Genomic DNA, 21,842 nt, shown 5'->3' with positions numbered 1-21,842 from the left:
TATTCCAGTCTGTGCTAACAAAACAGTCCTGTAGCGTATCTGCTGACTTCACTAGGTCTGTCTGTTTGGTCTTATTTGTGTTTGGTCTTCTGTTCATAGGCCTACCTCTTTGATTAAGGGCTGAATGATAAATTAGTTGAGTAGTTGAATCAGATGTTGTTGGGATGGACGAGGATTGAGGGTTCATGTTATAAAACTACTGATGCAGAGGAAATTATACAGGGTTGCACTGCCCCCGTGTGGCTCAACATAAACAAGACAACCATTTCACTTCCCAAACAGCAGGTGGCGATAAAACAACATACACACTTCCTATTAACCCAACTACCAACAAACGAAGAGTAAAATCACAACATCAGCTGAGAGAGACTAGACATTATCCTGCAGTATTTTATGACTTTAAAATGACCAAACTGCAGCTGTTGAATGCTTACCTGACAGAACGTTTAACGGTAGTGGTGCGGGAGATTCTGGACGTAGTCGGGGACACAGTGGCCGAGTACCGAGAAGAGACGGCTAGGACGAAGAGAGAGAATGAAAGCGCGAAGAGAGAAAATGAAAGCCTTCGGCGACAGCTCCGGGACATCTTACTCTTGGCGGAGACAGACTGGCGTAAGAACATTTTGTCGGATTTGTTGGATTATGCTAACTTAATGATCATGCAGAAATGAGTTGGCAAACTGTCAACGAACTAACTACATTGGGTGACGTCTGTCTGTTGACGATTGACAGCAACGTTACGTTGGCTCGTGAGAAGTGCCCGAATTCCGAATATCCCTCGCAGCAAACATTAACAACTAATAGTAGTACATGATTAATTACAATGTCATACATATTTACTCAATTTCTTACTTATTTAGTGACAGCACTTTGTCTTTGCACCCTCTTTCTAAGCAGGTTCCACCAGCCTTTCTCTCTCTGGGCAACAGCAGCTTTGTGAGCAAGAGTGGAGCTCCAGACAGGAACAGGACCCAGAGCCCCAGCAGCAGAGCCAGGTCAACAGACGAGGGCTACAGACACAGAGCCAGGTAGCGTTGGGTAAGGATGGGGGTCTCACAGGACCAAACCAGGGACACACTGAAACGGTCCGAGCAGAAGAGAAGTCCAGTCCAGGACAGGCAATCCCAAAGACAGAGCACAACTCAGACCCAGAAGCCAAGGGTTTTGGAAACACCTCGTCCTTGGCACCATCTCCGTTCTCCTCCAATGCCCACTGTGCCACAACAACTGGAGCAGCCAACGCTGAAGTGCCAGTCCTTAGGACAGAGAGAAAGAGGTCCTCTCCCATCGACCCAATCCAGGGACGGATCAAAATGGAACCCAAGGAATGCGACGTCACATTGAACCTCACCAACCATGAACCTCAATCCAGTTCAGGCTACACAGGTCTTCCTATAACACTACTACCCCACAACCATGAACTCTCAGGCGACGCTGGCTTCAAAGACCTTCCAGATATGGACATCTCAGAGCTCCATAACACACCCGTACATGACCAGCAAACATATGAAACAGAGCCTGGGTCCAAGGACCAGGTGTTGCCATACAACGAGAGTAACAACTTCACCCCCACCGACCACCAGGAGGGGCGCCCACACCGCTGCACCCGATGTGGGGAGAGTTTCAGCCAGGCGGCCAGCCTCCACCTCCACCTTCAGTATAAGAAGCCCTACGCCTGTGACTGGTGCTGTAAGTCCTTTGCCCAGTCGGCTGACCTGCGGCGCCACCACCGTATCCACACGGGGGAGAGGCCCCACCGCTGCTCCTGGTGCTCCAAAAGCTTTACCCAGAGAGGCAACCTGAGACGGCACCTGAGGTTGGAATACATTATTATATTGTATTATTATGCAGTGAGCTCCAAAAGTATTGGGACAGTGACATATTTTGTTATTTTTGGCTCTGTACTGCAGCACTTTGGATTTGAAGTAATACAATGACTATTACATTCAACTGCAGACTGACAGCTTAAATTTAAGTGTATTGTCATTCATATTGGGTGAACTATTTAGAAATTACTGCACTTTTTGTACATTGTCCCCATTTTAAGGGACCAAAAGTATTGGGACAAATTCACTTATGTGTATTAAAGTAGTCAAAAGTTTAGTATTTGGTCCCATATTCCTTGCACGCAATGATTACATCAAGCTTGTTGGATGCATTTGCTGTTTTCATTTTTGTTTCAGATTATTTTGTGCCCAATAGAATTGAATGGTAAATAATGCATTGTGTCATTTTGGAGTCAATACATTTTTTGGTCAACAAGAATAGAATATGTTTCTAAACAGCCATCTATCTTCACATAAAAGCGAAATACTGACTCTGTGGCTGGGGCCTGGGTATTGGGCAGGTATGGCAGTATGGGCTATATAGGTTGTTGGCCTATGACAACTTGTCCTCCATTTTTTTATTTTATTTTACCTTTATTTAACTAGGCAAGTCAGTTAAGAACAAATTCTTATTTTCAATGACGGCCTAGGGACAGTGGGTTAACTGCCTTGTTCAGGGGCAGAACGACAGATATGTACCTTGTCAGCTCGGGGATTCGATCCAACGCTCTAACCACTAGGCTACGCTACCTGGTTTACCCCTATCACCAGGGCCGGCTCCAGGCATAAGCACCGCAGTTGTGGTCTCAACTTACTAATTAAGAGTTAGAATAGTAGAATACACAAGGTGCAAGTTCAACATTTGGTTATGCATCAGCAATTTTTCTCTTGTTTTGTCATCACTGACAGTCACTCAATTAGCCATGTCAGATAACTCTTTTTAGAATGGTATGTTAGTCTGGCAAGCTATCTAAACTTGTAATCATGGCCAACTACCGACCGTGCACGCAGGGCACATCCCCAGGGGCCCTGAACTCCAGGTGGCCCCCATTGATTTTGTTAGTCACTCTCACTCAGATATCATTAACATTGCATAAGTCATGGGAAATTGTGTAGAATTGCAGGAAATTTACTTTAAAACTGAAAACGATTATGTCCATCACATGGCAAAAGGGGTAGAATTTAAGAAAATTTGCTGTAAAACTGGAAACATTTTTGTCTTTGTCCCATGGCAAAAGGAGTATAATTAATGTGGATGCTACCATGATTACGAATAGTCCTGAATGAATCGTGAATGATGATGAGTGAGAAAGTTGTTGTTGGATGCATTTGCTGTTTGTTTTGGTTGTGTTTCAGATTATTTTGTGCCGACTAGAAATGAATGGTAATGTATTGTCGTTTTGGAGTCACTTTTAATATAAATAAGAATATAATATGTTTCTAAACACTTCTACATTAATGTGGATGCTACCATGATTACAGATAGTCCTGAATGAATCTTGAATAATGAGAAAGTTAGACGCACAAATATCATACCCCCCCAAAATGCTAACCTCCCCTGTTATTGTGATGGTGAGAGGTTAGCATGTCTTGGGGGTATGATATTTGTGCGTCTAACTTTATTATTCACGATTAATTCAGGACTATCTGTAATCATGGTAACATCCACATTAATGTAGAAGTGTTTAGAAACATATTATATTCTTATTTACATTAAAATGCATCCAACAAGTTTGTAGAGTCACAAACTTGCTATAATCATTCCGTGCTAGGGCTATTGGACCAAATACTAAACTTTTGACTACTTTAACACACATATAAGTGAATTTGTCCCAATACTTTTGGTCCCCTAAAATAGGTGGACTATGTACAAAAAGTGCTGTAATTTCTTAACGGTTCACCCGATATGGATGAAAATACCCTCTAATTAAAAGCTGACAGTCACTTTAACCTCAGTCATGGTATCGTTTCAAATCCCAAGTGCTGGAGTACAGAGCCAAAACAACAAAAAATGTGTCACTGTCCTAATAGTTTTGTAGCTCACTGTATATTGTAGCGAATTTAGGCGGTAGTCCTGACCAGTGACTGTCAATCCAACACCTTCGCTGTTACGCCCAAAGATCCAAACCTCTTGACAAGGTTGCTAGGTGTTGGGTTAAAGTCTCTCCACTCCATTTATATATTATTATTATTATTATTATATACACTACCATTGAAAAGTTTGGGGTCACTTGAAAATATACATGAAATGAGTTGCAAAATGAATAGGAAATATAGTCAAGATGTTGACAAGGTTATAAATAATGATTTTTCATTGAAATAAAAATGGTGTCCTTCAAATTTCGCTTTCGTCAAAGAATCCTCCATTTGCAGCAATTACAGCCTTGCAGACCTTTGGCATTCTAAACTCAGCAAAAAAAAGAAAGATAATTCATAAAAATCCAAATAACTTAACAGATCTTCATTGTAAAGGGTTTAACCTCTATGGGCTAGGTGGGACGCTTGCGCCTACTCAACAGCCAGTGTAATCCCGTGGCGCGATATTCAAATACCTTAGAAATGCTATTACTTCAATTTCTCAAACATATGACTATTTTACACCATTTTAAAGACAAGACTCTTGTTAATCTAACCACACTGTCCGATTTCAAAAAGGCTTTACAACGAAAGCAAAACATTAGATTGTGTCAGCAGAGTACCCAGCCAGAAATAATCAGACACCCATTTTTCAAGCTAGCATATAATGTCACATAAACCCAAACCACAGCTAAATGCAGCACTAACCTTTGATGATCTTCATCAGATGACACCCCTAGGACATTATGTTATACAATACATGCATGTTTTGTTCAATCAAGTTCATATTTATATCAAAAACCAGCTTTTTACATTAGCATGTGACTAGCATTCCCACCGAACACTTCCGGTGAATTTACTAAATTACTCACGATAAACGTTCACAAAAAACATAACAATTATTTTAAGAATTATAGATACAGAACTCCTCTATGCACTCGCTATGTCCGATTTTAAAATAGCTTTTCGGTGAAAGCACTTTTTGCAATATTCTGAGTAGATGGCCTGGCATCACAGGGCTAGCTATTTAGACACCCAGCAAGTTTAGCACTAACCAAAGTCAGATTTACTATAAGAAAAATGTTATTAGCTTTGCTGTTCTTCGTCAGAATGCACTCCCAGGACTTCTACTTCAATAACAAATGTTGGTTTGGTCCCAAATAATCCATAGTTATATCCAAATAGCGGCGTTTTGTTCGTGCGTTCAAGACACTATCCGAATGGTAAAGAAGGGTGACGAGCACGACGCATTTCGTGACAAAACATTTCTAAATATTCCATTACCGTACTTCGAAGCATGTCAACCGCTGTTTAAAATCAATTTTTATGCCATTTTTCTCATAAAAAAGCGATAATATTCCGACCGGGAGTGGTGGTTTTCGTTCAAAGAGAGAGAAAATAAAAATATCTCGTGCCCTCGTGCACGAGCCCCAGTCTGATGGTCCTCTGACAGGCCATCCAAACGCGCTAATGTGTTTCAGCCAGGGGCTGCCTCGATATCATTCAGCTTTTTCCCGGGTTCTGAGAGCCTATGGGAGCCGTAGGAAGTGTCACGTTACAGCAAAGATCCTCAGTCTTCAATAAAAAGAGCCAAGATGAACAAGAACTTGTCAGACAGGCCACTTCCTGTAAGGAATCTTCTCAGGTTTTTGCCTGCCATATGAGTTCTGTTATACTCACAGACACCATTCAAACAGTTTTAGAAACTTTAGGGTGTTTTCTATCTATCCAAAGCCAATAATTATATGCATATTCTAGTTGCTGGGCAGGAGTAGTAACCAGATTAAATCGGGTACGTTTTTTATCCGGCCGTGTAAATACTGCCCCCTATCCCCAACAGGTTAAACACTGTTTCCCATGCTTGTTCAATGAACCATAAAAAAAAATTTATGAACATGCACCTGTGGAATGGTCGTTAAGACACTAACAGCTTACAGACGGTAGGCAATTAGGGTCACAGTTATGAAAACTTAGGACACTAAATAGGCCTTTCTACTGACTTTAAAAAACACCAAAAGAAAGATGCCCAGGGTCCCTGCTCATCTGTGTGAACGTGCGTTAGGCATGCTGCAAGGAGGCATGAGGACTGCAGATGTGGCCAGGGCAATAAATTGCAATGTCCATACTGTGATACTCCTAAGACAGCACTACAGGGAGACAGGACGGACAGCTGATTGTCCTCGCAGTGGCAGACCACGTGTAACAACACCTGCACAGGATCGGTACATCCGAACATCACACCTGCGGGACAGGTGCAGGATGGCAACACCAACTGCCCGAGTTACACCACGAACGAACAATCCCTTCATCAGTGCTCAGAATGTCCGCAACAGGCTGAGAGAGGCTGGACTGAGGGCTTGTAAGCCTGTTGTAAGGCAGGTCCTCATCAGACATCAGCGGCAACAACGTCACCAATGGGCACAAACCCACCGTCGCTGGACCAGACAGGACTGGCATAAAGTGCTCTTCACTGACGAGTCGCGGTTTTGTCTCAGCAGGGGTGATGGTCGGATTTGCATTTATCGTTGAAGGAATGAGTGTTACACCGAGGCCTGTTCTCTGGAGAGGGATCGATTTGGAGGTGGAGGGTCCGTCGTGGTCTGGGGCGGTGTGTCACAGCATCATCGGACTGAGCTTGTCATTGCAGGCAATCTCAACGCTGTGCGTTACAGGGAAGACATCCTCCTCCCTCATGTGGTACCCTTCCTGCAGGCTCATCCTGACATGACCCTCCAGCATGACAATGCCACCAGCCATACTGCTCATTCTGTGAGTGATTTCCTGCAAGACAGGAATGTCAGTGTTCTGCCATGGCCAGCGAAGAGCCTGGATCTCAATCCCATTGAGCACGTCTGGGACCTGTTGGATCGGAGGGTGAGGGCTAGGGCCATTTCCCCCCAGAAATGTCCGGGAACTTGGTGGAAGAGTGAAGTAACAAATCTGGTGCAGTCTGGTGCCAAATCTGGTGCAGTCCATGAGGAGGAGATGCACTGCAGTACTTAATGCAGATGGTGGCCACACCAGATACTGACTGTTACTTTTGATTTTGACCCCTCCTTTGTTTAGGGACACATTATTCCATTTCTGTTAGGCACATGTCTGTGGAACTTGTTCAGTTTGTCTGTTGTTCAATCTTATGTTCATACAAATATTTACACATGTTAAGTTTGCTGAAAATAAACACAGTTGTCAGTGAGAGGACGTTTCTTTTTTTTGCTGAGTTTAGTTGTCAATTTTGAGGTAATCTGAAGAGATTTCACCCCATGCTTCCTGAAGCACCTCCCACAAGTTGGATTGGCTTGATGGACAATTCTCAGCTCAATAGGGTTGAGATCCGGTGACTGTGCTGGCCACTCCATTATAGACAGAATACCAGCTGACTGCTTCTTCCCTAAATAGTTATTTCATAGCTTGGAGCGGTGCTTTGGATCATTGTCCTGTTGTAGGAGGAAAATGTCTCCAATCAAGCGCCGTCCACAGGGTTTTTATTTATTTTAATTTTATTTAACCTTTGTTTAACTAGGCAAGTCAGTTATGAACAAATTCTTATTTACAATGACGGTCTACCAATAGGCCTCCTGTGGGAATGGGGCCTGGGATACATAAAAAAATAAAATAATATATATATATATATATATATACACAATAATTATAGGACAAAACACACATCACAACAAGAGAGACAACACTACATAAAGAGAGACCTAAGACAACAACATAGCAAGGCAGCAACACATGGCAACACAACAAAACAACAACATGGAAGCAGCACAAAACATGGTACAAACATTATTGGGCACAGACAACAGCACAAAGGGCAAGAGGAGAGAGACAACAATACATCACACAAAGCAGCCACAACTGTCAGTAAGAGTGTCCATGATTGAGTCTTTGACTTAAGAGATTGAGATAACTGTCCAGTTTGAGTGTTTGTTGCAGCTCGTTCCAGTCGCTAGCTGCAGCGAACTGAAAAGAGGAGCGACCCAGGGATGTGTGTGCTTTGGGGACCTTTAACAGAATGTGACTGGCAGAACAGGTGTTGTATGTGGAAGATGAGGGCTGCAGTAGATATCTCAGATAGGGGCGAGTGAGGCCTAAGCGGGTTTTATAAATAAGCATCAACCAGTGGCTCTTGCGACAGGTATACAGAGATGACCAGTTTACAGGAGTATAGAGTGCAGTGATGTGTCCTATAAGGAGCATTGGTGGCAAATCTGATGGCCGAATGGTAAAGAACATCTAGCTGCTCGAGAGCACCCTTACCTGCCAATCTATAAATTATGTCTCCGTAATCTAGCATGGGTAGGTGGTCATCCGAATCAGGGTTAGTTTGGCAGCTGGGGTGAAAAGAGGATTGATTACGATAGAGGAAACCAAGTCTAGATTTAACTTTAGCCTGCAGCTTTGATATGTGCTGAGAGAAGGACAGTGCACCGTCTAGCCATACTCCCGAGTACTTGTATGAGGTGACTACCTCAAGCTCTAAACCGTTAGAGGTAGCAATAACACTTGTGGGACGAGGGACATTCTTCTTACCAAACCACATGACCTTTGTTTTGGAGGTGTTCAGAACAAGGTTAAGGGTAGAGAAAGCTTGTTGGACACTAAGAAAGCTTTGTAAAGCATTTAACATAAAATCCGGGGAGGGGCCAGCTGTATATAAGACTATCATCTGCATATAAATGGATGTGAGTGCTTTCTACTGCCTGAGCTATGTTCTTGATGTAAATTTGAGAAGAGCGTGGGGCCTAGGATCGAGCCTTGCAGTACTCCCTTGGTGACAGGCAGTGGGTGAGACAGGTTTTCTGACTTCATACACTGCACTCTCTGAGAGTGGTAGTTAGCAAACCAACCCAAAGACCCCTCAGAGACACCAATACTACTTAGTCGGTATTTGATTGCATACCTGAGAGAATACTATAGACATCAAGAAAGCCAGTCAGTTGATTATTGACAAGTTTTTCCAGCACTTTTGATGAACAGGGCAAATAGAAATAGGCCTATAACAGTTAGGATCAGCTTGATCTCCCCTTTAAATAAAGGACGAACCGTGGCTGCCTTCCAAGCAATGGGAACCTCTTCAGAAATGAGAGACAGGCTTGGCGATGATAGTGGCAGCAACCTTAAAGAAGAAATCGTCTTAACCATCTGACCCAGATATTTTTGGGGGGTCAAGTTTAAGGAGCTCCTTTAGCACCTCAGACTCAGTGACTGCCTGCAGGAAGAAACTTTGTAACAGGACAGGGGAAAAAGAGGCAGAAGCATCGGGGATAGTCGCGTTAGAAGGGGTGGGAGTTGAGGAAATGTTGGACGGGCAAGGAGGCATGGCCGAGTCAAATAGGAATCCTGACTTAATGAAGTGGTGATTAAAGAGCTCAGCCATGTGCTTCTTGTCAGTAACAACCACATCATCAACATTAAGGGACATGGGCAGCTGTGAGGAGGAGCTTTTGTTCTCCAGGTCTTTAACCATTTAAAGTAACTAACTTTGGCCTTCCGGATAGCCTGAGTGCACTTATTTCTCATTTGCCTGAACGATAGCCAGTCAGCCTGAGTATGCATGTGCTGAGCCTTTCGCTGAATGCAATTCTTGAGGTGGAGTAACTCTGCAAGATCACTGTCGAACCAGGGGCTGAACCTTTTTTAAATTCTCATTTTCTTTGGGGGCGTGTTAACAATATCACAGAAAATATCAAAAAAGAATGTCCAAGCGTCTTCGACAGAGGGGATCAAGCTGATTCTATACCATTTGACAGAGGCCAGTTCATGAAGGAAGGCTTTCTCATAAAAGTTTCTTAGCAAGGGTCTATGACAAATCAGGACAGGTCGTTTCACTGAGCAGCCATTACGAACACAGGCTGTAAAACAGCGATCACTAAGGTCATTACAGAAAACACCAGACTGATACCTATCAAGATTCTTTGTGAGGATAACATTGAGGAGAGTTTCTGGCCATTTTGAGCCTGTAATCAAACCCACAAATGCTGATGCTCCAGATACTCAACTAGTCTAAAGAAGGCCAGTTTTATTGCTTCTTTAATCAGAACAACAGTTTTCAGCTGTGCTAACATAATTGCAAAAGGGTTTTCTAATGATCAATTAGCCTTTTAAAATGATGAACTTGGATTAGCTAACACAACGTGCCATTGGAACACAGGAGTGATGGTTGCTGATAATGGGCCTCTACGCCTATGTAAATAAGCTGCTGTTTCCAGCTACAATAGTCATTTACAACATTAACAATGTCTACACTGTATTTCTAACCAATTTGATGTTAATTTAATTGACAAAAAATGTGCTTTTCTTTCAAAAACAAGGACATTTCTAAGTGATCCCAAACTTTTGAGCGGTAGTGTAGATATATTTATTTTATTTATTCTTATTATATATTATAGGATCCACACCGGTGAGAGACCCTACAGCTGCCCCTACTGCCACAGGACTTTCAGCGACGGAGACACCATGAAAAAGCACAAACGGACTCACTCTGGGGAGAAACCCTATCGCTGTGTCCAGTGTCCCAAGAGCTTCACTGTGGCCAGCGGCCTGCGGGTACACCTGAACACACACCTGACAGATGCAGGGCAGCTCATCACATGAGGTTAATGCGCTAGCTAATCAGCTACTGCTGAATCAGCTACACCTTTTCAAACACCGGAGGACATGAAGGGATTGTGAAATGTTGAAGTGTTTTAGCCGTAGGAATATTTCCTAAATATATTTATTGGGATTAATAAAAACAGTGCAGTAGAAAATGAATGGATAATGTAATTTTAGCTGATGTTTCCAGCTTGATTGAAGAGTGTGTGTTTGTGGAAATGAATTAAATTAGTACATCATTTAAATATTAAAATCACATGTCTGATTCTGTATTTATTTTGTATTGACGTTGAACCATCTTTCAGGTTGTTTATTTCCAAAAGGAAGATGCCAGATGCTTGACTCACATCACCTTCACTCAAGATATGTATTAATATACTCGGTAATAAGCGTGCAAATCTAACAGTAGATTTTAAGTACGCAATCCCTTTAAAAAGCTTGCCTCCCCTTTTTCATGAATTACGGTAGCGTTTTTATCACATGACCATGGAGAGTTAAAGAACCAGGAAGTGAATGCTTTCCCCGAGGTGTTTACAAAACAGTCTAGCTTGGGTCTTTACTAGGAGGCTTTCCTTGGATTTTAACAAATATTTGGGGAGGCTAATTTAAAAAAAAATGGCAAAACTTCAGCTTTTGAATGCTTACCTCACCGAGCGGTTAATGGTGGCTGTAGATGAGATACTGGAGGTTGTTGGGGGGACAGTGTCAGAATTCGAGGAGGAGACTGCCCGGACGAAGAGAGAGAATGAACTCCTAAAACGAAGGCTACGAGAAGTTGGACTCGACACGGGAACGGAGTGTTCAGCAGGTGATGATGCAAATGGCTCTTTGTCTATTGTCTGAAAAATCGGACCTCTCCTCATCTCCTTTATTTGCACTCATCTGAGAAAAAAAAGACCTCTGCTGCCCATACTGTTTTCACCTGTCAATTCTTTCACTGAGTGTATATAAAGGGGAGGCGATGCAGGTTTTTCTAGAAGATTATGATATGGGGCATTTGGACAGTCTCAAGCCTTGTAGATCACCACATTACACAAACAAGCTCATCCTACAGAATGCTTGAGATCTCGTGTCTGGGTCGTTGCTTCTGTAGTTGTTTAAACTTAATCAATCTGATTTGTTTCTCTTTTCTGTCTATTTGTCGGTATGTCCGTCAGTCCATCCAGTCTCGACCAGGCCTGTTTCTCTCTCTGTCTCTGGGCAGCACCAGTGGAGCGCCGACCAGGGTCCAGACGCTGAGTCTACACACACCCAGAACCACATGGAAATGAGCCAGGATGAGATGCCTGCCACACATAGCCAGCTACCCACAGACTGCACCGAGTGGAAGAGTCTGTGTAACTCTCCATGTACCCTGTCCTCACAACAAACCGATACATCGGCTACCACCCCAGTAGTAGCTCCATTGACTTCAGCGTCTGTGAAAAGGGACTTGGACGAAGAAGACGACCAGCATCTCCTTCCCTCTGCAAATCCCTTCAGCAGCACATCATGCCCCGTGGACAGAGTGGTTTTACACTATAACTCTGAGGGCATCAAAACAGAGCCTAGTGATACCAGCCCTACTGACTTGGGGTCAGTTTCTGCTCAGATGGGGTATGGTGAACTAAACACCAGTTCGGACCCTGGACCAGCCACTGTTGAAACCAATTACACTGTCTCAGACCTGAGCGCTGACCTGGAGTCAGTGGTTGCAGAGAGCAGCCGGTATGGTGCCTCCACTGCCTCGGGCGTCCCCACTGACCTGGTATCAGCTAGTGCTGCCATGATCTCAGACGGCTTTTTCCGTCAGATTGGCAGCGATGGTTGTGTAACAACAGGGCCAGAACAAGACTTTGGGGACGCCACCACCACCAGTACCGTAGGTCCCTTGACCTCCCAGTTCTACCAGGGTCAAACCAGACGTCAACAACAAACAAATAGATCAACAAATAGGTGTCATCAACAAATAAACAGGTCCACAAACAACAGGGGTCAACAACAAACAAACAACAGGGGGGATCAGAGGTCCCACCCGTGCCCTCAGTGTGGTAAGATATTCAGTCACGTGTCACGCCTCAAGATCCACCTCCGCATTCACACAGGGGAGAAGCCGTACGTTTGCGCACTGTGTGGCAAGCGATTCAACAACGATGGCACACTGAGGAACCACCGGCGTGTTCACACGGAGCTGCGTCTGTATGGCTGCCCTGTCTGCGGCATGAGCTTCAAGGACGCCTACACGTGTAGGAAGCACCAGCGTGTTCATAATGGAATGCGGCTTGCCGGAGGCTGGGCCCACACCTGCAGCTTGTGTGGCAAGGCTTTCAGTGAGGCGGCTAAGCTGACCAAACACATCAGGACTCATGTGTCAGTCATTGGATGAGGGCAGTATGACCTATAAAGGCTTTTTATAGCATACATAAAGGATTTATAAGCACTATATAAATGCTTCACATATAATCTATAAGCGTATGTTATACACTATAAAGGGTGACATAACAATTCCCACTGTTGGGTTTATTGCCAAATGTAAGTTAATAGACCATTTCTAGATTATGACTTACACTTATGATTTGTAAAGCCTTTAAGTAGTGCTATATAAAGCCTTTATTATACTTTGCAACGGAGCTCCCAAGTGGCGCGTCCTGCTCAGGCACTTCACCCGAAGTGCAGAGGGGTGTCACTACAGCCAGCCGTGACCGGGAGTTCCAAGGGCGGTGCACAATTGGCCTAGCACTGTCCGGGTTAGGGGAGGGTAGGTTTGGCAGGGAATTCCTTGTCTTAACTTGCTCCAGCGTCGTCTTATGGCGGATTGGGCACCTGCATGCTGACTAGGGTCGTCAATCGAACGGTGTCCCGTCCAACACGTTGGTCCGGCTGACTTCCGGGTGTGTATAAGAAGCAGTGTGTTTGTCCAATCCTCACTTCTCCCGACCCCTTTGGGGAGTTGCCGCAATGAAACACAATTGGATACCTCAAAAATGCTTTCATTTCTAAACGGTAAACATATGTATGATAATCTCAAATCCAAAATGCTGGAGTATAGAGACAAATGTTTTTTTTTAGCTTCACTGTCCAAATACATATGGAGGGGAGTGTATGACCATGGCTGCACCAGCTTCAACGGGACATGCCTTTGTGTGCTCTGTCTGGCAGATAGCTTGCATCCCTCATCTGATTATACGGTCATCAGCGAACCCACAAGCAGTAGTTGAAGTCATCATCAGATGGGATGGACTACCTTAAACAAGCAGCAAGTGTGCGTGTAGACTTTTTTAAATTTGTATGTTTTATTTTACTGTATGCGCGTAGTGCATGTTTTTTTGTGCACCAGCCCATCCAAAGGACAGTGGGGCTCAGTCTGTTACAGGGACGTTATTGACTTTTGCTGTGTTGTAGTATTGATCCACTTCCTGCTTGTGACTCTAGGGGTGGAGCCTGCTGACCGTAGAGACTGCAGAGGATGAACCATGGGTTGAAGACATTGGTGTCAAACACAATTCCTAGAGAGCCGCAGTCAGTCTGCTTGTTTTCTGTCTTAAAAAAAAAAAAATTGACGGTCTGATCTAGACCTGCATGAAAAGCCGGGGTCATGTTCACTTGAAACTATTTGAACTTGTCCAATAACAGTCATTGATTCATTAAGTAAAAGGAAGGAACCAAAACCCACAGACACTGCAGTGCAGAATCTAAGGACTGGAGTTTTACTCATGTGGTTTAGGAGTCCAAAAACACATTCCTTACCCCAGGTGACTATACAGGAACATTTAAGGAAAAGGAGCACCCCGTGTCTGCACTGATCTGAGAATTTTATTTTTGGAAAACACAAACCAGCTTAGGATGCCTTCATTAGAGTCTCACCATGGTCTCTGATAGCAAGTCCTCAGACTTCAAGACTTATTGTGGCGCTGATAGTTCAGAGCCTAATGTACAGTAAATGGGATTATTTTTAAATGTGTGTTGTTGTATTCATGTTTCCAGTTGCCTTTTAATTTAAAAGTTTGTCACATAGCAAACAGCAGCGTCTTATTGATTGTTGCTTGACACTTGTTCTGGGGCAGTTGAAAATGAGTTAATGCTATCCGGAATCCTTGGGACGTCCCTAACTTTACCCTTACCTAATCGTAACCATTGTAAATTTCAACTTCAATGAGTTAACATTAGAGTTGGGATATCTGAAGGATGCAGGATAGCAAGAACTGTTGAACATGGTCAGAGGGTTTGCTAAATGACTAAAATGTGAAATGGAACCACCAGGGGGTAGGAGTGAGATATTGAACTTTTCAGTAGCATTGAGTGAGTACTGGATTTCCCTCAGCCAACCCATTTCCCAAAATAGAAACCAAGTCAGACTTATACAGTAGTGCGTTCCAAATGTATTTTCATATTGTACACAGAACACCTGATGTAAATGTAAGAACAAAAATTGTTGAAAGCAAACAAGATAATCGAATACAGCCATTGAAACGTCATTAAAAACTAACATTCACACATTCAGTCGTGCATTAAGAGACAAATATAAGAAACATGACATAAAATAACAATACAGGGAAAACACCTCAATAATAAATAAGGTAATAATAATCATTTTTTTATCAAATACTTTTTGGAGGCAGGGGATAATTATATAAGGGAGGGGACAACTTTTTAAAGTCAATTCTGTGTTGCATCATGCAACAACATGGAAGAATTTCTGTATTCATAATATTATCAGGGTATGTCATGTTTGGGATGCAGTGAATGGGTTCGTCCCAAATGGCCCCCTATTCCCTATGTAGTACACTACTTTTGACCAAGGCCTATAGGGCTTTGGTCAAAAGTAGTGCATTATGTAGGGAATAGGGTTCCATTTGGGTTAAAATGCCAACAATACAAACAGGATATCTAATGTTAGATATTTGTGTGCCGGTATTCGTGTAGCATAGGCATATTATTACCAACATAGATATCAATTTGTTATTAAAATAACCATGAAAGATATGGAATTCAATCAAATCAGCTGAACAAGAGAAGTAAAAGGGCCCGTAGACTAAAACGTGCAGATGAAATCATAAAAAATTGGAAGTATAATGTTGAGTTGTGAATGTCAACATTTAGTGACAAGAGGCCGTAAGGCAACATGAACTGCATTCCCCATCCCACTGACCAACATCTCCATCCATCTCAGCGTTTCACAAACTCGGTCCTCGGGATCCCAAGGGGTAGAAGTAAATAGTCTGGTGGCCATTTGATTAATTGTTCAGCAGTCAGCAGTCTTATGGCTTGGGGGTAGAAGCTGTTAAGGAGCCTTTTGGTTCTAGACTTGGCGCTCCGGTAACGCTTGCCGTGTGGTAGCAGAGAAAACGGTCTATGTGGTGCAGCTTCTAGCCAAGGTTAGAAGGTGGTTATAGGAGGAGGATGAAGGGACACGGTTTTGATATGAGAGCTAGTCCTGGTAGCCTCGTCACGAACCAGGCTTCAGGAGGCGTGACAACGACGTGATTTTAGAGGTATGGCAACGCGAGACTAATGTCCTGGTAATAGCCTAAATGAGTACAGTAGGCTACTTGTTATGAATAGTGAGTACAGGACTTGTATGAAGGAGGACGTTAAGACTCATAGCACAACTCAACCAGACCCACAGATACCTCACACACAGTGTTAATGAATTAACCTTCATCACTATGAAAGGTCAATTACTACATACATCTGACGCATCATGAATGTAGAAAGACCCCCCCCCCCAGACAGAGAGAGGAGAGGAGAAAATCAATAGTATAAGCCTGGCTCCCTTCCCCTCGTCTCTGTCCTCTGAACAAATGCATGCCCACTCTCACCCACCCACTGTTTGGCTCACACCCCTGTCTTTATGTTCCTCTCCATCATTCTGTCTCTCTCTCGCTCACACGCTCACACACACACATACACACACACACACACACGCTCACACACACACACACACACGTCCTCATTATGATGGATTCTCCCTTGATAGCAGTCGGAACATTGAATTTACCACTAATCAGACTCTACCTCCTCTCTCTCTCTCCCCCCTCTCCCTACCCATCTAATTATCTCAATATGCTTGTTCCATCCTAATAAAATTGATGCCTTTGCGCGTCGTGTTTCTAAAGTAAAACCCCATCCTATTTTCTGTAAATCCTTGAAGCTAGCTAATGCAATGTTTAGAAAATTCTGAGGTAACCGAAATTCTATTGACAGGGAGTCAGGGACAGAGCAAGTGCAAATTCATCCACATTGCTGTGAAAACCAAGGCCCTTACCTTGTGACAAAGCCAACAAGTCTAGTCTGTTGATGGTCTTTTGTGACTAAGTTGCTAAAAGAGTGGCACTAGCATTAAGGTTGTGGGTTCAATTCCCACAGGGATCACATACAAAAACTGTATGGACTCACTATTGCTAAGTAGCATATACAGAGCATACCAAACATCCACAGGGATGCTGACCCATATCGACTCCAATGCTTCCCACAGATGTGTCAAGTTGGCTGAATGTCCTTTGGGTGGTAGACCATTCTTAAATATACATGGGAAACAATTGAGTGCGAAAAACCCAGCAGCGTTGCAGTTCTTGACACAAACCGGTGTGCCTGGCACCTACTACAATACTCCATTCAAAGGCATTTCACATGTTTTGGAACACTTCACACATGAAATTTCACATGTGAAATCATGTGAGAACATGTGTAAGTTAAATTTCACATGTAATCATTCGCAAACATGTTTTTGGAACACTTCACTTGAGATCATGATTTCACATGTGCTGACATGTCACATGTATGGTTTCATATTTGTATCCCCATGTTTCACATTTATTTCACAAGATCATGTTTTCACGTGCTCATATGTTGTCAAATACATAGTTTCATGTTATCACATGTTCCTTTACATGTTGTCACATATCACATTAACTTCACATAAGATCACGTGTGAAACACGTGATCACCTGAAATTCATGTGGTTTTTCCATTAGGGTGAGGACTACTTGTTTTACCGGTCATCAGGACGTCACATAATGGTCCCAGACCGTCCCAAACCATCCAAATGTAAAGTCATGAAATTGTGATTTTAAGTAAGTGGTACGCTAATCAGCTAAAAGACACCACCACCTGGGATCTGAACTCACAACCTTTGGATTTGGGGTACGATGATGTTTCTGCTGCGCCACAAAGTCTGTAGCAGTCCCCTACACATTCATTACCTATAATATATCTTTGCACTAAGCAAAATAATGCCACCTGCACTACTATTTTATACTGAACAAAAATATAAATGTGTTGTCCCATTTTTCATGAGCTGAAATAAAAGATCCCAGGAATGTTCCATATGCAACCCCAAATAGAAATTGTGCGCAAATTTGTTTACATCCCTGTTAGTGAGCATTTCTCCTTTGCCAAGATGATCCGTGGCATATCAAGAAGCTGATTAAACAGCATGATAATTATACAGGTGCAACTTGTGCTGTGGACAATAAAAGCCCACACTAAAATGTGCAGTTTTGTCACACAACACAATGCCACAGATGTCTCAAGTTTCAACTGGCATGCTGACTGCAGGAATGTCCGCCAGAGCTGTTGCCAGAGATTGGATGTTAATTTCTCTGCCATAAATCAACTCCAACGTCATTTTAGAGAATTTGGCAGTACGTCCAACCGGCCTCACAACCGCAGGCCACTTGTAACCCACCAGCCCAGGACCACATCGGGCTTCTTCACCTGCGGGATCGTCTGAGACCAGCCACCAGGACAGCTGATGAAGCTGAGGAGTATTTCTGTCTGTAATAAAGCCCTTTTTGGGGGAAAAACTGGCTGGGCCTGGCTCCTCAGTGGGTGGGCCTGGCTCCCAAGTGGGTGGGCCTCTGCCTTCCCAGGCCCACCCATGGCTGTGCCCCTGCCTTCCCAGGCCCACCCATGGCTGTGCCCCTGCCCAGTCATGTGAAATCCATAGATTAGGTCCTAATGAATTCCTTACATTAACTGTAACTCAGTAAAATCGTTAAAATTGTTGCATGTTGCGTTTATATTTTTCTTCAGTTTAGTTATCAGTTCATCTGACTATTTTCTCATCATTTATTTAATTTACTTATTTCAGCAATTTTAGGGTTTTCTGTATAGTTGTCTAATGTTAGTGGGGTATATTATTCTGTTTCAATGTTACTCCTGAATAACTATGATACATATAATAGTTTTTCTTGAGTGTATTTTTAACAAAGCTGAGATGTACTTTGAAGTCCAAAGCGTAGGTATACAGCTGAAAGCAGTTATTGACAGACGTAAATTCGTAGCAGAAACATCGGAATGCTGTGAACCAAGAGGTTGTGAGTTTTAATCCCATGCTGAATAATAGTTACTGTATCAATAAACATACACAACAGTGGAGGCTCCACAGAGGAGGAAGGGGAGGACCATCCTCAGTGAAATTTCATAAAAATAAAAATAGTGGAACATTAAAAAAGATAGCGCTTTTAGATAAAGCTATATTAAATATATTCATGTCACCAAATAATTGATTAAATAACATTTTTTTTTTGCAATGAAGGTCTACAGTAACTTCAACAGCACTGACTGGGGTAGCACCATGGTACAGCCGGAGGACAGCTAGCTTCCGTCCTCCTCTGGCTACATTGACTTCAATACAAAACCTAGGAGGCTCGTAGGCCTCACCCCCTTCCATAGACATACATGGTAATTATGACTACTTCCAGAGGACGTCCTCCAACCAATCAAAGTATTTGCAGTATGAAATTACATGTTGTCCATCCAATCATATAATTAGGAGCAGAGAATGAACCTATTGAGTTGTATTGGGATTGTGCCACAGAGTGTTATGAGGATTCTATGTGTTGAGAAGCTTGGTGACATTGTTGGATAGAGATTAAGAGTGAAAAGTGATAGTTAAGCATTTTTGGGATATTGTTCAATTCAAATTAGTTTTTTCAAATTACAGGAGACTGAGGTATATTATAAATTGTTTTCTTGGTTTTAGAACTTTATTTTTGTGTCCAGTTAGTTCAATTTATTAAAATTTGCCTAGCTATCTACTGTACCAGCTTTTCTGCGCCAGAATGGTAGAATAGCCAACGCTGCCGAAAATGTTGTGGACATTTTGTTGAAGAAACCCTTTCATGCCTCATACCCTCATTCAATCACTGCTGTGATCCCTTTCCAACACAGTGTAAGTAGCCCTCTCATTCCCATTTCCCATAATATGGTAATATAAATGTCTTTATTAAATGCTTTAGGTTAAAATAATTAGTCTTTGACGATTTTTTAAACACACTTTGTTGTCTCCGTCTCAAGTCTACCTCCAGAGCTGGTGAACGGAATGAGCAGCAGTACCGGGGGGATCCGTGACAGTCCCAAATGTATAATTTGTACATTTCCTTGTCAAAAATGTCGTTATTTGTTACATTTCACTGTGTAAAACCTAGCCGTACTACTTATTTCTCTGTGATTGAGGCAGATATACAGTATAGCATTTAGCAAAAAATATATATTATTTGTCTCGGAAATGAAACCATCAAGAAATAGATTTTAAACAAATACATGTCTGCCATTGAACAACCCCATTCCATGATTATATAATGGAAAAACACACCAATGTCTTTCATAATTTATTTAAACAATAAAAGCTAATTTACCAACATTCCTGGAATTGGATATATAGCGTTTTACATTTTAGTCACTTAGCAGACGCTCTTATCAAGAGCGACTTACAGTAGTGAATGCCATTCATCCACTGCCATCACCTCACATTTCAGCATGATAATGCACGGCATCATGTCGCAAGGATCTGTACACGATTGCTGGAAGCTGAACATTTTCTTTCATGTCCTGCATACTCACCATCGTGATTGGGATGCTTGTTATGCACGCCTCTCGGAAGAGGGAACGCAACACCCTGCTACAACTCAACTCTCCGTGATGTGAAAGAGGTATGGACTGTAGGTGTGAGTAAGGATGACAAAGGCAGAGATTTACCGTTTACAGGGAATTTATTTTGGGGAAAAGGGGCTGGATGGAACCAAAGCAAAGAAAGTAAATATCAAAGCCCCCTCTCCTACCTTACCTGCCTACCCACTACTTACCTAACTAGCACCACCTGGTGCACTAACCAAAATACAGGGGATGGTCCGCCCAGGTCTTTCCTAGTGTGCATAGACCGTAAACTACTATGGGTTATGTATGCCCGCGGGCCTCTTGCCTAAGCACTCCCTAGGTGCCTTCCTCTTCCCCCCTGGGAACAAATGAAACAGAATAACACAAACAATTTCAATAATCGAAACACTGCGTCCTATTGACACACAACAGACTTAACCAATCAGCTACTACACAATACTTAACAAAACTCTGAACAACACAGAATTTAACAATCAGCTCCCCAGAAACAATCAACACAGGACACTCATGTCTGTTAGCAACAACCAACATAATAACCCTCAGCCTCCTCTCTCTCAGCCCTCAGCCTCCTCTCTCTCAGCCCTCAGCCTCCTCTCTCTCAGCCCTCATCTCTTCCCTTCTCCTCTCTGAGCAACAGAACACTGGCTTATATAGCTTCAGAAGGAGTTGGTAATTGGAGACAGCTGCGTCCTGACGAGGGGGTGGAGTCAGCTCTCCAATTAGCAATAGGGGCTGACCAATCAGCTGCTTGGGGGAATTTCAGGAACCCATTTCCTGAAATACATACATGAAAATACACAAACCACAACACAGAAACTGGGGAACGTAACAATGCTCTGGATCACCGTGTACAACAGCGTGTTCCTGTTCCTGCCAATATCCAGAAACTTCGCACAGCCATTGAAGAGGAGTGGGACAAAATTCCACTGACCACAATCAACAGCTTCAACCTGTCTCTTCTCTCTGGGGAGGTTCCCATTGCTTGGAAGGCAGCCACAGTGCGTCCTTTATTTAAAGGGGGAGATCAAGCTGATCCTAACCATTATAGGCCAATTTCTCTTTTGCCCTGTTTATCAAAAGTATTGGGAAAACTTGATAATAATCAACTGACTGGCTTTCTGATGTCTATAGTATTCTCTCTGGTATGCAATCTGGTTTTCGCTCAGTTTATGGATGTGTCACTGCAAACTTAAAGGTCCTCAATGTTGTCACCATTGCCCTTGATTCTAAGCAATGTTGTGCTGTAATTTGTATTGACTTGGCCAAAGCTTTTGATATGGTAGACCATTCCATTCTTGTGGGTCAGCTAAGGAGTATTGGTGTCTCTGAGGGGTCTTTGGCCTTGTTTGCTAACTACCTCTCTCAAAGAGAGTAGTTACCTCTCAGAGTGCAGTGTATAAAGTCAGAACATCTGCCTATACACTGCTCAAAAAATCTGAGATCTGAATGAATGAAATAATC

The 21,842-nt window shown here is 42.9% G+C and overlaps 2 protein-coding genes across 2 annotated transcripts; both read left to right on the top strand.

Annotated features, from left to right (window-relative positions):
- The first annotated feature begins 327 nt into the window (after positions 1–327).
- On the top strand, positions 328–10,758 carry LOC106583941 (zinc finger protein 572-like). Its single transcript, XM_014168637.2, has 3 exons — positions 328–612; positions 898–1,816; positions 10,298–10,758. Exons 1-3 carry the CDS (start codon positions 405–407, stop codon positions 10,500–10,502), a joined length of 1,332 nt encoding a protein of 443 aa, XP_014024112.1. The 5' UTR covers positions 328–404; the 3' UTR covers positions 10,503–10,758.
- Positions 10,759–10,995: 237 nt separating this feature from the next.
- LOC106583940 (zinc finger protein 358-like) lies at positions 10,996–14,438 on the top strand. Its single transcript, XM_014168636.2, has 2 exons — positions 10,996–11,310; positions 11,660–14,438. Exons 1-2 carry the CDS (start codon positions 11,118–11,120, stop codon positions 12,865–12,867), a joined length of 1,401 nt encoding a protein of 466 aa, XP_014024111.1. The 5' UTR covers positions 10,996–11,117; the 3' UTR covers positions 12,868–14,438.
- The last annotated feature ends 7,404 nt before the right edge of the window (positions 14,439–21,842 follow it).

This window comes from Salmo salar, chromosome ssa23, assembly GCF_905237065.1.
Source record: "Salmo salar chromosome ssa23, Ssal_v3.1, whole genome shotgun sequence".
NCBI classification, from domain to species: domain Eukaryota; kingdom Metazoa; phylum Chordata; class Actinopteri; order Salmoniformes; family Salmonidae; genus Salmo; species Salmo salar.
Note: the sequence above shows the minus strand (reverse complement) of the source record. Positions and strands in the feature narration are given on the sequence as shown.